Raw genomic sequence first — 16,085 nt, 5'->3', positions numbered from 1 at the left:
GCACGGCCCCTGCCAAGGCCAAGGATATCGCACCTGGACATGGATGCGACCAAACCCACCAGGATTTCCGAGCTGCAGCAGCGCTTCCCACTCGCCCCCCTCCGCGGGAGCCTCCCCGGCCGCGGCGGGGGCTGCAGCAGCCCGGGGATGTCTGTGGCCTCAGGGACAGCCCCACACACGGACACGGGTGTCCGCAGAGGGGGAGAGCCCAGGGAGGGAGTTTATCCCTTTGGAGGCAGCGGGGAAATGGGGGCGGAGAGGGCGGCAGGGTCTGCCCGGGGGCAGGGGAAGCGTGGGGCTGCGGTCGTGGGGCAACTCGGGGACCAGTCTGGAGCTTTTCACACCGGCCCCGTTACCGGGGCCCCTTTCCGAGGCTTCCCGGGGCGGGAAGGCACCGATCCCACACTGGTGGGAGGGAGGCCCCAGCTCCCGGTCCCAGGCTGCCGTCGGGGCTCGATCTCCGCCTGGCACCTCTGGGGAAAGGAGGCTCCATGCCCCAAAACCGCGCGGGCTCCCAGCTGCCGTTCTAAGGAAGGTGCTGGATCCTGGCGGGGTCCTTGCCCTCGGCCCCACGTTCCCTGTGGGACAGGCGGGACACAACAGCTGCCACCTGCAGGTTTCCCCTTCCGAGGGCAGGAGCGGAGGGGGCAGAGCTGCCATGCTGTGATTTATACCCACCCCCGAGGGGAAGAGCCCCTGACTCGTGAGAAAGTTTATTTGGAAATGCAGCGGCTCGTACCCTCCCTCGCTGCTCCCCACGGCTTCCAGGCCCTGGGATGGAAACGCGGGAGGCATTTCGCGGGACATTTGCTACCGGCTGCAGCGCAGCCCAAATCCCGCATTCTGGAAGGTTTCCCAGCGCTGCCCAGCAGGCAACACACCGTGACAGGTTGTTTTTTTTTTTTTCTCCTCCTCAAATGAGGAGAAGGGTAAAGATCCCCGGATATGCACCAGGTGTTTATCCCGACACCCCCCGCCCCCGGCCGGCATAAACCATTCAGCCCACGTCGCTGTCGCCCACTCGAGGCGGAGGGCAGGAGGGATGGCAGGCGGCCAGCAGCCCTCCTCCGGGGGCGAGGGGTCAGCGTAGCCCCCGGGGACGGCGGCGAGGACCCGGCGGGGCTTCCCCCCTCCCCCCCCCCCGCGCCTCCCCACTCCCGGAGCCCGCGGGTTTCCAAACTTTCCGTGTCCGCCGCCGCCGTGATTGGCGCGGCGGAGGCCACCTCCATGCAAATGAAGCCCCGCCGCCCGCCGCCCGCAGATCAATAGGGACGCGGGGGAAGGAGCATGCATTCCGCCTGGGCCGGCGCGGGGAGAGCCGGCCGCAGCACGCCCCGAGCGCCCCCCGAAACAGCCCCCACCGACGGCTCCCCGCGGGCTGCCGGGGCACCCCCCTCCCGCGCCCCCCGAGCCCCTCTAAAGCGACAGCTTCCCTCCTCTGCTTTCTTATGAACCCAGGATGAGCAGCAAAGAAGAGCCGAGCAAGTGCTGTCCGGCGGCTGCTCCCATCTCCAGTTTCACCATCCAGTCCATCCTGGGCAGCGGCAGCGCAGATCCCCCCCGGGAAGGCGGCGACAGGGCGCCCGCCTGGCCCGCCCGCGCCCGGACCCTCTCGCTGTCCTCGGAGGACGAGGAGCCGGAGGAGAACTGGAAGCACCGCGGCTGCTTCTGCCCCGAGGCTCAGGGCCCCGCCGAGGCGTGCCACAAGCACCAGCCCCTCAGCTTCACCTGTCTCGGTGAGTACCCGGAGGGATGGGGTGGGATGGGGTGGACGGGCCCCGCCGGGAAGGGCCGCGGAGGGCTCGGCCCCGATCCGGCCCCCGCCGGGAAGAAGGAGGCGGGGGCACGTCGCACCTTCTCTGCTTTCGGGGCACAGAGTATTTGCGCCGTCCGTGGGTGAAGTGGGGAGGAAGAAACTCCAGGAAAAATGGGGTGGCTTTTTTTTTTCCCCCCATCCCATCCAGAGTTGATTTCCCCGAGGGATGCGGTGCGATGGATAATGCTCGTTTTCTTAGATTCTGATTACAGCCTCGGGCAGAGGGAAGAACGATGTTTATTTTTTTTAAAGCATTATTTCTGAATAAACGGTCTGTGAAATGCCATGTTGTAAAGTAAAATTTGCCGACTCGTGTCAGATAGGAAGCATGGTACTCAGCTGCTTTCCCTGTGGCACGCACACCCACCTGTCCATCCATCCATCCATCCATCCATCCATCCATCCATCCATCCATCCATCCACGGAACAGGGATACCCAGGAGGGGATGGCTTCCCCTGGCGTCGGTTTTATGTTCCCCCGGGAGCAGAGGCGGCGGGTGCCTCCCCAGGGTCCCACCTCGGTGCTTTTTCCCTCCGCGGCGGGGGACTCGGCCGTCGGGGGTCCCGGTGCCAGCCGCCGTGCGACCCCCGCACTGTCGCTCTGTTGCAGGCAGCGCCAAGGGGAGCGGAGCGGCGGCGGCGGGCAGCGGGGAGCGGGGGCCCTTCCTCTCGCCCCCCCAGCAGGACTGTAAGGACGAGAAGGAGAAGCCGCTGGGACCCTCCTCGCCTTCCTGCGGGGACCGGCAGCGCGACGGCGGGGACCGGCAGGCCGGCGCCGCCAAGAAGAAGACGCGCACGGTGTTCAGTCGCAGCCAGGTCTATCAGCTGGAGTCCACCTTCGACATGAAGCGCTACCTGAGCAGCTCGGAGCGGGCCTGCCTGGCCTCCAGCCTGCAGCTCACCGAGACCCAGGTGAAGACCTGGTTCCAGAACCGCAGGAACAAGTGGAAACGGCAGCTCTCGGCCGAGCTGGAGGCGGCCAACATGGCCCACGCCTCGGCGCAGACTCTGGTGGGGATGCCGCTGGTGTTCAGAGACAATTCCCTCCTCCGAGTGCCGGTGCCCCGGTCCATCGCCTTCCCCGCCCCTCTCTACTACCCCGGCAGCAACCTCTCGGCCTTACCGCTCTACAACCTCTACAACAAGATCGATTACTGAGCCCCGCGCCCGCCCCGTCGGGACCCGCACCGGGAGCGGGGCCGGGGCCGCCGCGGGGGCTCCGTGCGGGGTCTCAGGCCGCCCCCATGGAGCGGACACAGCACCGAAACTGTTGGGAGGGACGGGCAAACGGAGAGCCCGGGGCGCCGGGGGCAGCCCCGCTCTCCCCTCCTGCTATCCTGCCACTTGAAAAGAAAAGAAAAATTAATTAATTAAAAAAGCGCGTTATTTCAGATCTGTAAATATTTTTAAAGAAAGTAAGAAAGAAAGAAAAAAAAAAACCTAAACCGTTCTAAGCCTCGTTTGTAAATTTGCCACCTCGGTCGCGTGTCCCCGACGGGGACCCCGGCACCGGGGGTGCCCCACAGCCGGGCCGGGAAGGGCCCGCGGGGCCGGGGATCGATGCACGGGAGACCCAAAACGACTTGTAACGCCGAGGGTTTGCTTCTCCGGATTTTTTTTGCTCCTTATCTCGCTTCCGGCGGGGAATCCCAGCCGGGCCTGACCGTCCGTCCTCGCCGGGGCCAGCGGGGGTTCGCTGCCCTTCTCTGGGCTGGGAGATGAAGGGTATTTCCCGAAACGTTTCGTAACCGGGGACCTTTTTTTCTGTTTTTCGGAGTGTTTTGGTGGAAACCGCGGTGATGGGCTCGGTGTTACCGGGGACTGGTCCCTGCTCTCCGCGCCCCGGGCTCGCACTGAGCATCTTCGACGGCTCCCCGCGGGACACAGCCTCGATCGGTCACTCAAAACCAGTAAATAAATTAAACTGCGGCCACCGGCCCCGGGGTACGGCCCGCACCGAGAGCCGGGCGTGTAACAGCAACAGCAACGACGACAGTGAAAAACAAACCCCCGAAAAACAGAGAAATAAAATATCCAAAGGGATAAATAAGGCGTTTTTCTGTGCGGGGAAGGAGAACGCTCTCGCCGCGCTCCACAGCCGGTGTTTGAGCCACAGACCCTTTGCCCCGGGCTAGCGGCAGCCGGGGCGGGGAACACAGCCCCGCTCCGTCGCTCCGCCTTTAGGACTTTTTTGGGGTTTTTTTTGTGGTAATAACCCGTATTTCGCGTTTTATCCGTTAATACTGCTAAAGCCCAGCAGCAGCCTCTCTCTCCCCGCGGCACCATCCCGTGCGGTTCCCTCGGGGGGCATCTCCCGGGTCGCTCCGTTATCATCCGGGATGGGGACGGGGTGAAGGGACCCGATCCCCTGACGCCGCCACCCGCCCCCGGGAGCGGCGAACTACAACTCCCGGCAGGCCCCGCGGCGGCGGGCTCGCGGCGCCCGTCGGAGACGCAGCGCCACGCGCGTTCGAAGCGGCCAATCGCGGGGGGCGGGCGGCAGTGCGCGCGCGCGGGCGGCGGCGGCGGCGGCTGAGGTGAGGCCGGGACCGGGACCGGGGATCGGGAATCGGGAATCCGGAATCCGGGATCGGGACCCTGGGCACGGCCGAACCCTCCCGCCCCGTCCGCGAGTTCATTCCCCGCTGCGGCCCCCTCCCTCCCTTGTGGTTCCCAGGCCCTTCCCTCACTCTCTTCCCTTCCCGCAGCGTTTTCCACATCCCGGCGCTCTTCACAGGCACCGAGGCCTCGGGGCTGCCGTAACTCCGAAAGCTTTTCCTTGGCGGCCCGTGGAGCAACGGGAGGAGCTCGCTCAGCATGAAAACGGTACTTTGGAGTTTCATTTTTTATTTTTTTTTCTGAATAAAAGCGCGGGCGGGGAGTCCCGAGGCTCTCACCGGGGCGTTTTGCTTTGTTCCAGCAGCTCCGTCCACCTGAGTGACACTCTACCGAGATGGGCTATAAAAGCACAGATTTCTTGCTTGTTCGCTAAAAATTATTTTGTTTCTTTTTTTTTTTTTTTTGCAAAACTGAACCCCGTAGTTAAGTCAGAATCTCCATTTCAGCAGCGTGTGATTTCTCTGTAATATTTAAAAGTTTGTTTTTTTTTTTTCTTGTGATGTTTCAACACTTTACCAGGACTTTGTTGTTTGAGGTGGGCACAGCACTGTGGTTTGGCCGTCCTGGTTGTGGAGCAGCTGTTTTCGTGAAAATGTGGAGCTCTGGGTCTGATTCTTTTTTTTCTGTTGTTAAAAGGTCCTTTCTCCATCACTTCATGCTTAAATAGCCGAAACAGCACTTTATGTTGACACAGTGGGTGTTTTTTTTGTGTTTTTTGAGGGATGTCTTAGAGACCAAAGCTCCCACTCAGGAAATCTCTGCAGTGTAGAAATGTGTGTTCCTCACTTCATTGCACAACTTGATGATTGTTCAGTTGCTGACAAGCACTGAACTGGAACCACTGTGCCCTAAATTTGCCCTTGGTTCATCAGTTCCTTGTCTCCTGATTTATTCTCAGAGGTGTGATCTTACCTGTGCAGTTGTACCTACAAATTCTGTAACAGTGCTCCAGAAAATCTCAGCTCATCCACTGCTCTGCCCCTTTAGCAGACGGTAAATGTGCTCTGAAGGCCTTGAGAAACCTTGAAAAGAGGCATTTTCTTCTTTTATAGAGTGTTTGTAAGGTCCAAGCTGTTTTCCAGGTGAAATTTGCAGTTCATGGCTTCTGCTGTCCTTGGAATTTTTCAACAAACTACTCCTGGAATGGGAGTGCTGCGTTTGCCTTCGGTTGAATTGTTGGTATTTTTTTCCTGGTCACATCCCAGGACAATTCCATGGTCATTCCACGTTTCACAAAACATAACTTTCCTTTCTTTACCTGCCCTTTGGGTTCTAAGAGAGGGGGGGGAAACAGTCTTAAAGCTTTTTGTTGCATTTATTTCACAGCACTTATGGAAGCCTAAAGGTCTGAAAGTTGCACAGTGCCCAGAGCTGTGTAAAAGATGATCCAGTTGCAGTTCTTGGAAGTGTGTGACAGTCATACCAATCCAGGAGCAAATCAACACTTCTTGGAGTTTTCAAATCCAATTCCTTTCTGCTAATATGTGTTTTTTAAAGTAACTTTTTTTGTGCTCACAATAACTTATAAATATTTGCTTCAAAAAACACAGCCACACACTCAGCAGAGTGGGGGAAATACATTTGTGAGTAACAGTATCTAAGCTTATAGATTATAATAATGATCATAATATTTTTGTGTTGTTTATTCATGTTGGTATTTAAAAGGTCTCTGTAGAGAAAGACATTTATTGAGGTTTTAGACAGGGATTGAATTTTAGAGTCTGTGAGAAGTTTGGGTGTTCTGTGTAAAAGGCAGTGAAGTTTTCAGGTCTGCTTTTGCCTTTCACAGGGCTCAGTCTTGTTCACTCTGTGCTCTTGGGAGTCATTAAAATTGCCTCTGTGCCTCATTGTCTGCAGATGACAGGATCAAACGAGTTCAAACTCAACCAGACTCCAGATGATGGGATTTCATCAGTGAAGTTCAGTCCAAACACGTCTCAGTTCCTGCTCGTCTCCTCCTGGGACACAACTGTCCGGCTCTATGATGTTCCTGCCAACACCATGAGACTCAAATATCAGCATTCAGGAGCTGTCCTGGACTGTGCTTTTTATGTAAGTGTGGGAGGGGGGTTTTAATTATTATTTTACAGCTGTAGAGTGCCCAAAGTATGAGAAATTGTCAATCCCTGAAATTAAAGAGGGGGGGCGGCTACCTGTGCTTTTTTTCACTGAGTGTTTTGTCATGTGGCTGATGCTGTATTGTGGATCAACACTCAAATTCTCAAATGGTGTGTCCCTTCTAAATCAGTTTTGGGATTACACTGCACCTGGATGGGACTTAGGTTGTCAGTCCTTTAAAATGTGAAGAGATGGAAATTATCTGGTATAGCCTCTATCTGCCTTTTAAAAATTATTTTTAGTTTTACTTCTAAACTAAAGAAATTCATACTGCTCAAAGCACTTAAACATTTTGTAAAGCTTCTGTCTGTTGAAATCTGGGTCAGACATTAACATCTGTGTCTTAATTCCTATCTTACCAAAACTCTTGCAATCAAGTCCTTTGTTATGAGTTTAGGATGCTGAATGGAAACTTAATAAGGTAAATTTTATACTTTGTAGGATCCTACCCATGCCTGGAGTGGAGGGCTGGATCAGCAACTGAAAATGCACGACTTAAACACGGACCAAGGTGAGCAGATTGAATTCTGAACGCCCACAGCAGCTGGCCTGAGCCTCAGATTTATGTACTTACATGCACAGAATATTTTTCAGCTTCTTTAGATGGGGGATGTTTAAGTATCTGGCAGAGTAACCAGAGACCCTAATAAGGACCACCTAAAAACCTGGAAGAATTTGGCATTGCCAGAAAGTTTGGCAGCTGCTTGCAGGATGCCTTGAATTGGTTTTCTGATGATAATCCTGCTCTGCCATGGGCTGCAGTGGCTCAGCGAGGGGGAAGTGGCCAAGCTGTACTAAAACTGAGCACATTGTTTCTCAGAGGTTTGTGGTTTGGATGTATTTAAAATGATCTTTCATGGCAGAGAAATATAAAGCTTTTGCTTTTGTCAAGCATGGCCTTGTACTTCAGCTTTCCCTGAGAAAACATTGCTTGAAAGTAACAGTTCCAGTGCCTTATTGGTGCAAAACATGGAACTGGTTTGTCTCACTTTTTTGTGTGCTTTTAAAGTGTTAAAAGCAAATTTCAGCTAGTCACCAGCACCAGCCAATAGCCAGGGCTTGACAAATGTGTGTGTGCAGTAATGCTGCCAGAAAGCTCCAATAATTCTGCCATAGCTGACTTCCTACAAGTGTTTTAATATTTTTATTAAGATATAACACTAACTGCTTTATCTTGTCATGTTATTGATATACACAAGCTTAAGTTGCTTTCTGTATCTGTGGTTTTGTCAGTGTGATACCAGCTGGTGCTTTATACCAGAAAATTCTTAAATCCTCAAGAGACACAAGTTTAAATGTAGCAATCCTGATCTTTACAAAAGTTCTGAAGGCTGAACTATCCTTACAGAGACTTCTGGCACAGAAATGCACCTTTAGAATGTCACAAAATGCTTGTGCTGCAGTTGTGTTCTGATTTTTATTCTTTATTTCACACATTCTGACTGTTTGTAGGGTCAGTAAGTTGCAGGATGTTGTGTTTTCTTCCAGAAAACCTTGTTGGTGCCCACGATGCTCCCATCAGGTGTGTGGAGTATTGCCCAGAGGTGAATGTCATGGTGACTGGCAGCTGGGATCAGACAGTCAAACTCTGGGATCCCAGGACTCCCTGTAATGCAGGAACCTTCTCCCAGCCTGAAAAGGTATGTGCTGCATTCCAGGTGTTAAATAAGAAATCCTGGGGCTGGGACATTACACAGGACGCTGCCTTGGGCTGAATTTGTGAAGCTGTGAGCTAAATTTGTGAAGTTATATTTAATGATTTTTTAAATTGGCTGAAAGTGTAGCATTTTAAAAGATTGGTGCTCACAATGTATTGCCATTTTTGGTGAGGGCTTTGAGCTTTCCTCAATGTTCCTTAATTCTTGATGCCTTTGCTGGACCACATTCTTAAAATTTCAAATAAATTGAAAGGAAGATCAAACATCTTGGCTTAATTGTAATATGCAGAAGTGATTTCCTTAAATGTTAAGATTTTAGGTATATCAGACCCTGGCAGTCCTAAGGTCTGGTTGTTTTGAAATGTGCACAGAACAATATCTCTATAGGAGGCCATTGATGTTGCTGAATCAATATTTTGGTTTTTACTTGTGGTCAAAAAATTGACCAGAATTGCTTGTATTGTGATTTACCTGTTTTGTGTTAATGCCTGGTAAATTTGGATATTCTCCTGAAGCTGAAATCCTCTGTGCTAATGGGAGACTCAGAGAAATAAGATAAAATGGGATGACATCTTCAGCTTTTTCTAATGGCCAAATGATGTGTTCACTTCTCATGCTGCTTTCAGCAGTGTCACTGAAAAATATAACAGGAATTCCTCTTTTTTTTTTTCCAGAGACACCTAAACACAGGTTGGCTTGCTGTATAATTTTACATAGGAATATATATATATTTTTTTTTGCCTGTACCTTTTAAAAAATTCATTTAAGCACTGTGACATCCCATTGTCAAGTCCTAATTATGAGCCATCATTACCTTCCCTTTGCCCCTTACTTTTGTTCCAGCAGAGCTGGATCCACTCCTGGCAAGACCTTTGTGCAGAATAAAGTAATTGCATTATTTCTAGTTTTGATTTATAGATGTATGTAGCATGTAAAGAACTGTGATAAATTGCTGACAGAATATCATATAATGGACAGCCAACAGTGAATCAAGCTGCTTATTGGCTCAGCAAGGTTCATTATGTCATTTTTTTAATGCTGCCTTTGATGAATGTGTACACCTACTCCACTGCATGACAAGGGTTTCATTTGATTTATGGCTGTGTGGTGGAGAAAGAACACTCACTGTACAGGTGTGACATCAGTTTGTGAAGAAGATTTAAGATATTTAATGTTCTTTGTGCTTTTGTTTCCCTATATGTACACAAACACATTTTATATAGTGTTTAGGAATTTTTCTGGACCAATTTTTTATATCAATAACAAAAAACTGTCCTGTTTAAAGGTGTAACTACTATCAGCTCAAAGTTTTCTTACCCTTTTTAGGAATAATTCGGATCATCAGAAATTTTGGGCAATTCCTGTGTGAATATTTAAGACTTATTCTGTCTTAAAATCTCAGTGTTAAGAGTTCAGTAATTACATTTTAGAGAAGAAAGCATGCTGGGTGGGTGAGGATTGGTTAAAGGAAGCTTTTAATCTATATGTATACATACATACCTGTCTGCTTAGTTTTTATTAGAAATTAACTTTTTGAAAACATATTTGTAGCAAATGAAGGGGAAAGTTGTTGTGTCTGATGTTTCAGTGCAGTCTTACCAGAACCGAGCAGCTTTGTTGGGTTTCATCAGGGAACCAGAAAGTGAAACCAAATGAAAACATTCAAGCACGTGCCAAAAGTGAACTGATTCCCTCTGGCAGGATCCCAGATCTCTTACACTTTGAATTCCTGATCTGAGGAATAGCCAGGATCTGTTTCCTGAGTGTTTGGCTGCATTTGATCACTGGGAAAAGCTTATTCTCATCCTTTGCTTTTGTTAGCAGCTCAGTGGCAGCTGGATTCCATCTGCTTATGTATCAATAACTTGGAGTTCGTTCCATAGCATTGTTTTTTTTGTTTGTTTTTTTGTTTTTTGGGTTTTTTTTGAGTAAACCTCTTTCCTGTTTCTTTTTTCTTTTTTTTTTTTTTTTTTTTGGTGTATTACTAGATGAACTGCATCCCAAGCAATAGTTGGGAACAACAATTCATGCACTAAGTATTTTCATGTGAAATTTGATAACTCAAAATTTCCCACTGAGCCACGTTTTGGGGTAGAGTTAAAATTCCAAGCCATTATTTTTTTATTTTTTTTAATATGTCAAGCATATTGGTTTCTTCAAATTCACTTAGTTTTATTAAAGTACACAAAGCAATGTGTTTTTGTTTTTTTTTTTAATGATCTCTTGGCAGTTTATTTTGTTTCATCAACATGAAGCTCAACTCAAAATATTCAGTTCATAATGAAAAATACTTGGTTACCAGGTGGAGGAAAACAGAGAAGAAGATGTGTGATGTGGTTTTGTAGGACTGAAACTGCAGGATCATGAGCTGACAGTGGAAATGCAAAACCAAGCAGAGATTAATTCCAATATCCTGTTCCTTTGCATGGGTTTTTCTTTTGCCATTAATTTGGGTCAGTTTAATGCTTGAAATAGGTTTTGAGCTTTTGAATGTTGCATCAGGGTGTTGTCACTAAGCAGCTGCACATTCCTGCTGATTATCCCAAATTTGGGTTGTAAATTAAAGCTGAGGGGAATTCTGTTGTGCATTCCATGGGAGATGTCACCACTTGTGTTAGCGCTCATTGCTGACAGCTTATTCTGTACAAAGAGCTGGGGGGTTTTCAGGCTAATGTTAAATACTGTAAATATCTTTTTTTGGAAGGTTTACACCCTGTCAGTGTCTGGGGACAGGCTGATTGTGGGGACAGCAGGTCGGAGGGTGCTGGTGTGGGATTTGAGGAACATGGGATACGTTCAGCAGCGAAGGGAATCGAGCCTGAAATACCAGACCCGCTGCATCAGAGCCTTCCCCAACAAACAGGTATGGCAGCAATTTCTGCTGAAGGTTCTGCAGGAAAATGGGGGGTTGTTTGCAAGTTTAGTTTTCAGTGGGGGTGTTTTATAATCAAACTTTGGGAGGGAGGAGGCTTCCTGTGGTACATTAGTTCTTTTTGGTGCAGCTTAGCAATGTTTGCCTGTGACCTACCAGCATGTTATGTTGTCATTTTGTTCCTCAAGATTTGTCTCCTTTTTAGAAATAACCTATTTAATGAATCATAATGCTGACATGTAATTAAAAACATCCTTCCCCTCCCCAGTTGCTGTAGAAAGAGAAAACCAGAATTGCTGGTTCCTAGGCAGTTTTTATGTATTGTAACCCAGAGTTCTTGAACAGTCTGTGAACAGGGGCAGGATTAAAACTGCATGAATGTCGTTTATATTTTTTTTCTTTTTTTTTTTTCTCTCCGAGTCTGTGACATGCACTGCAGAACCCTGGATCCATTATCCAGGGGGAATTGTACAATTCAGGTGCTCCTCCAGCTGTTCTGTGCAAGTTAACGTGGTGTGTCTGTGGTATTTCTTTTTCAAGGAAAGCAAGAAGATTGGCTTTCTCTGCCAAACTAATTTGTAAGGGAATTTTCTCCTGTACAGAGTGATAGTACAGGAATTGCAAGACCCAGTTACTTGTTCTTGAACTGGCATGAATGCTTTGTCCATTTTCAGTTCTAGTTATAGTAAAACAAGCTGATCTTCCAGATTGTATTGTAGGATGGATTTTAAAGAGCCTTGTTATAGCTGGGTATCATTGCAATCCTATTTCTGAAAAGATCTATTATGGACTTAACTCAAAAGTGATAATAAAAGCATCTCAGGTTGCTCCAAGACAGGACTGTAATTAACTGGATAAGTGAACACAACTTGTAATCAAGTTTCACTGAAAATACTATTTCAGCTTGAGTGTTTAGTTGTTGGTATAAAGCTCTGAACTAATTTTAATGTAATGTAATTCTGAAACTAAATAGTCCTGTGAGTATCTCTCATATTTCAGATATTTAGGCCTTGGGGGGTGGGTGAACAAATGCAAGGGATTCTTATCTCTTGAATTTTTTTTTTCCCCAAAGACAAGCTTGTGTTTGGACCTACAGGAGTAATTACAAGTCTCACTGTCGGGTTAAAACTGTGATGCAATGAGAATCTCTCTTAGAAAGGTTTTTTCTACCTTACCACTTTCTTAGAATTTAGAAGGCTATGAAATAAAATTGAATTGCAGTCTTTTCTCCAGTTGTAAACTTCTAAAACATGCAGCTCCAATTTTTTTTCTTTTTTTTTTTTTTTTTCTGGTTAGGGTTATGTTTTAAGTTCTATTGAAGGTCGTGTAGCTGTGGAATATTTGGATCCAAGCCCAGAAATCCAGAAGAAGAAATACGCATTCAAATGTCACCGTTTGAAGGAGAATAACATCGAGCAGATTTACCCAGTCAATGCCATTTCCTTCCACAATGTCCACAACACATTTGCTACAGGTAAATACTCAATTCCTTGTAACACTTGCGTCAGTTCCTTTAGTTTTGATGTCAACAGATCAGCCTTTACTTCATCTGCCCTGACTTTTTAAGCATTTAAATTGTATTCATGCCATAAGCAGGGTTTTAAAATTATTTGATGTAGTGAGAGTTCTTAACTCTTAATATTTTTTTCCCCAAACACAAATTTGTGTTTGGACCTGCAGATGTAATCCCAAATCTCACTGTCAGCTTATAATTATGATGCAATGAGAATTTCTCTTAGCTTTTTTCTACTTTACCCCTTTCTTAGAATTTAGAGGGCTATGGGATATAATTGTATTGCAATCTTTTCTCCAGTTAACTGCTTTAACAGGGAGTTCGGGAAATGCTCATTTTACTGAATGAATCAACTCCATGTTTTTCCTGGCAAAGTAATTACGAGTAGTTTCCTTCTTTTTCCTGTGCCACTTCCTTCGGTTTCCTTTTTTCCCTTTGATTACAACTTACAAACGGGTTTATTTCTCAACCCCGGCTCTCAGGTGGCTCTGATGGCTTTGTGAACATCTGGGACCCCTTCAACAAGAAGAGGCTGTGCCAGTTCCACCGTTACCCCACCAGCATCGCCTCGCTGGCCTTCAGCAGCGACGGCACCACGCTGGCCATCGCCTCCTCCTACATGTACGAGATGGACGACATCGAGCACCCCGAGGACGGCATCTACATCCGCCAGGTCACAGACGCAGAGACAAAGCCCAAGTGAGTCCCTGCTCCACCTGCAGGCTCCCTGAGCCTCCACCCCGAGGTTTATTAATTCCCCTAAATTCATCAGTGGCGTTGTTGATGGCAGGAGATAGCGCAGCTTGACAGTGAGGGCTGGGTTTGATCGTTATCTCCTTCGCCCAAGCTTTCAATATCCGTGGGTTGATAGACGGCTGATGGATAAAATTGTGCCTGCTTGTTTAGTGGGAGAAGAATGTCAAACTCTTATCCTCTTTCAATAGGTGCTATTATATGAAGGTGTACAGTTATTGCGAGCTCGTTTGCTTCAGGAATTGAGTGAAGAATTCAAGAATAATTTATTGTAGTAAATGTTAGCGTGTTTGGATATTTAAAACTTGGAATGAATGCGATCTGACACACTGAGTGTGCACCCAGCTGTCAGAGTGAGCAGTGAATTTAGATTCCATTCTAGGAAGGTTTTGTAAAATCAAGGAAAAGCTCTCAGTTCCTGGGTGTTGGAGTTTGCTGCAGCCCTTTGATAACACACTTTCCTGTTGTTGCTGTCAAAACGAGGCAAAACTGATTGATGGAGGTAAAAATTCCTGTTCAGCTCACTTTGGCGTGAATGTTACATAGAAAAATTGCCATCCCAGTGCAGAGTTGTGCTGCCCTTAATGATGGAGGCACAGGAGGAGTTGGCTTTATTTTCACATTCCTGCTCTTTATCACTGCTAAGGTTTTTCTCTTCTAGTACTCAATCTGTCTTACACCTTATCAGGTTGTCTCTATTATTAAAAGTGGCTGTGAAAACAGATACATAAGTGATCAAATTTCTTGAGTTTAAAACCTCAAGACCTTTCCTTCCCCTCCCTTAAGTGAGTTTTCTGTTGCTTTGGAGCAGCTGTTTTATACCTATGAAGATGAGATATTTATTATTGTATAACTTCCACATCTCTCACTTGGAGATAATTGTTTTAAAGTAATTTTGATACTCCTAGCAAAATAAAGCCAGAATTATTTTAGGTTGTTTTTTTTTTTTCCCCCCTGGGAGTTTCTCAAGTGGAAAAATCCAAATATGGTGATTAAATATTAAAAAAAAAAGTTAAATACATTTATGAGTATTTTATTTTGTTGTGTTTTTCAAAGTTGATATAAGAATACTTGCTGCTGTTGGTTTTCTAATAGTAAGAACTGCTTTCAGTTTGGTTTTTATTCATGGCTAGTTAGAGTTGCTAATTCTGTAGATGCTTCATTCTGCTGCACAAGGAGGTTAATCTACAATTAAACAATATTTCCTCTTGGCCCTCCATTATTTTCTGAAACAGATGGTTCATCATTTCCTGGGCTGTTAAACACAGCAAGGTTAAGGTTAGACTCTTGGGAATCAGCTAGTTTGGAATCTTATTAGGCTGTAGAAGGAAAACTAATAAGAATACTCCTTAATATCATTTTGTGACTGTAAACAATTATTTATTAGCAAACAATTGATCCCAGAAGGGCAAATTGTTTGAGTCAGTAATGAGCTGAGAAAAGACAGAGCATATCTGTGTATTTGGAAAATAATTGTAACGTAATTGCAATGCATTTAGGCAGGCATCTTTTTGGACCTGTTTCTATCTTTAAATGAATTTCTGAAAACATTAACGAGGTTTATATGCTTTTCTGACATTTACAAGTTGCTTGTGCCAACCTTAGGGCACTAAGAATGATGGGTATATTTTAGTGGTTCAGTAGTGTGAGTCATCTCTGGTTTATTCTAAAAATAAGTTACTTAGGACAGAAGACTAATGGCAGCTTCATGGTGATCTTTTTGCATGTTAATTTGAGTCACAGTGTTTCTGCACAATGCATTCTTAGTGCATCAAGATGGTGCCATATTACATAAAGATGATTTTTTTCATCATTAAACTCTTAGCTTCCGTGTCTTGGTGCAAGTGAAAGCTGTCTTTCTGCTTTCCTAGGATGTTGAACGTTCTACCTGCTGATGATTGCTCTAAATAGTCTTCCTAAAATAGAGTTTATTTATTTCAGGTCTACTTAGACTGCTGGTGATACTCCTCCTCTACAAGAGATGCTCACCTGCTCCTAACAAGGCTCCACTAAAACAAGCCAAGTGAGAAGAACAGTCTTTGTACTCCTGTTGTTTCTAATTAAGAAATGTTTGTTTGTTTATTGTAGTTTGTCTAAATCTGTCATTCCTTGCCTGCTTATAATTTTAGTGAAACTATTTTCTTTATCGGCTGTCTGGAGCTGAATTATTTCAGTCCTGTAGAGAACCTTTTAAAAATTTAGACATTTTGTAGTATCTGATTATGAAAACTTCCACTCCTTTCTTTTTTGTTCAATAAATATCTATAGATTTTTTGAAAACAAATACTTTGTGTAACAGCCTTTACTGATTGTGAAACAAATGTTGAGATCAAACCCTTAAATTGCAGGAGTTCTTGAATTCTAGATCTTCCTGATGGGAAAATTTCTGAATCTTTAATCTTTCTCCAATGAGATGAACCGAGAAATAAAAAGAAATGTTTTCTGTTGAGTATTATCACTAAAAACTGTCTCACTCATCTCTGCTTGCACAGCAGACTCAGACTGCTCTCCTGGTCACTTGTGTCAGGTGTTACTACTTAAATATTTATTTTACAGTGATAATTACTAAGGAGGGACAGAAAAGCGGAGGCTACAGGAAGCTGATTGAGGTGTTGCTTTTTTTGATTGGAGAGTGGATTCAGTCTTTGCTTCCAACTTCTTCTCTTCTATCAGTGCCTGTATAGGCAGTGGGAGCACTTTATTACCTGCAGGAAAACAAACTTGCTGCCAACAGGA

The 16,085-nt window shown here is 46.3% G+C and overlaps 2 protein-coding genes across 3 annotated transcripts in view; both read left to right on the top strand.

The window, feature by feature from the left end:
• Positions 1-3,284, top strand: part of HMX2 (H6 family homeobox 2) — a 6,796-nt gene extending 3,512 nt beyond the window's left edge. Inside the window, exons 2-3 of one of the 2 annotated variants that reach the window (XM_066190556.1) lie at positions 1,459-1,736; positions 2,427-3,284. In XM_066190556.1, coding sequence (XP_066046653.1) covers positions 1,460-1,736; positions 2,427-2,974 — 825 coding nt within the window. In that variant the 5' untranslated portion in view covers position 1,459 and the 3' untranslated portion in view covers positions 2,975-3,284. Of the gene's footprint in view, positions 1-1,124; positions 1,737-2,426 lie in introns of those variants that run through there. The other variant, XM_066190555.1, reaches the window with a different exon arrangement.
• Positions 3,285-4,308: 1,024 nt separating this feature from the next.
• BUB3 (BUB3 mitotic checkpoint protein) lies at positions 4,309-15,798 on the top strand. The gene is made up of 9 exons (XM_066190766.1): positions 4,309-4,353; positions 4,525-4,642; positions 6,293-6,487; positions 6,995-7,064; positions 8,042-8,193; positions 10,916-11,074; positions 12,380-12,557; positions 13,079-13,295; positions 15,291-15,798. The coding sequence occupies exons 2-9, from the start codon at positions 4,634-4,636 to the stop codon at positions 15,298-15,300; spliced, it is 990 nt and encodes a 329-aa protein (XP_066046863.1). The 5' UTR covers positions 4,309-4,353; positions 4,525-4,633; the 3' UTR covers positions 15,301-15,798.
• Positions 15,799-16,085: the final 287 nt, after the last annotated feature.

The sequence above is a fragment of the Chamaea fasciata genome, unplaced genomic scaffold (assembly GCF_029207755.1).
Source record: "Chamaea fasciata isolate MVZ Bird 193981 ecotype frontalis unplaced genomic scaffold, bChaFas1.0.hap1 SCAF_9, whole genome shotgun sequence".
Taxonomy (NCBI): domain Eukaryota; kingdom Metazoa; phylum Chordata; class Aves; order Passeriformes; family Sylviidae; genus Chamaea; species Chamaea fasciata.
Note: the sequence above shows the minus strand (reverse complement) of the source record. Positions and strands in the feature narration are given on the sequence as shown.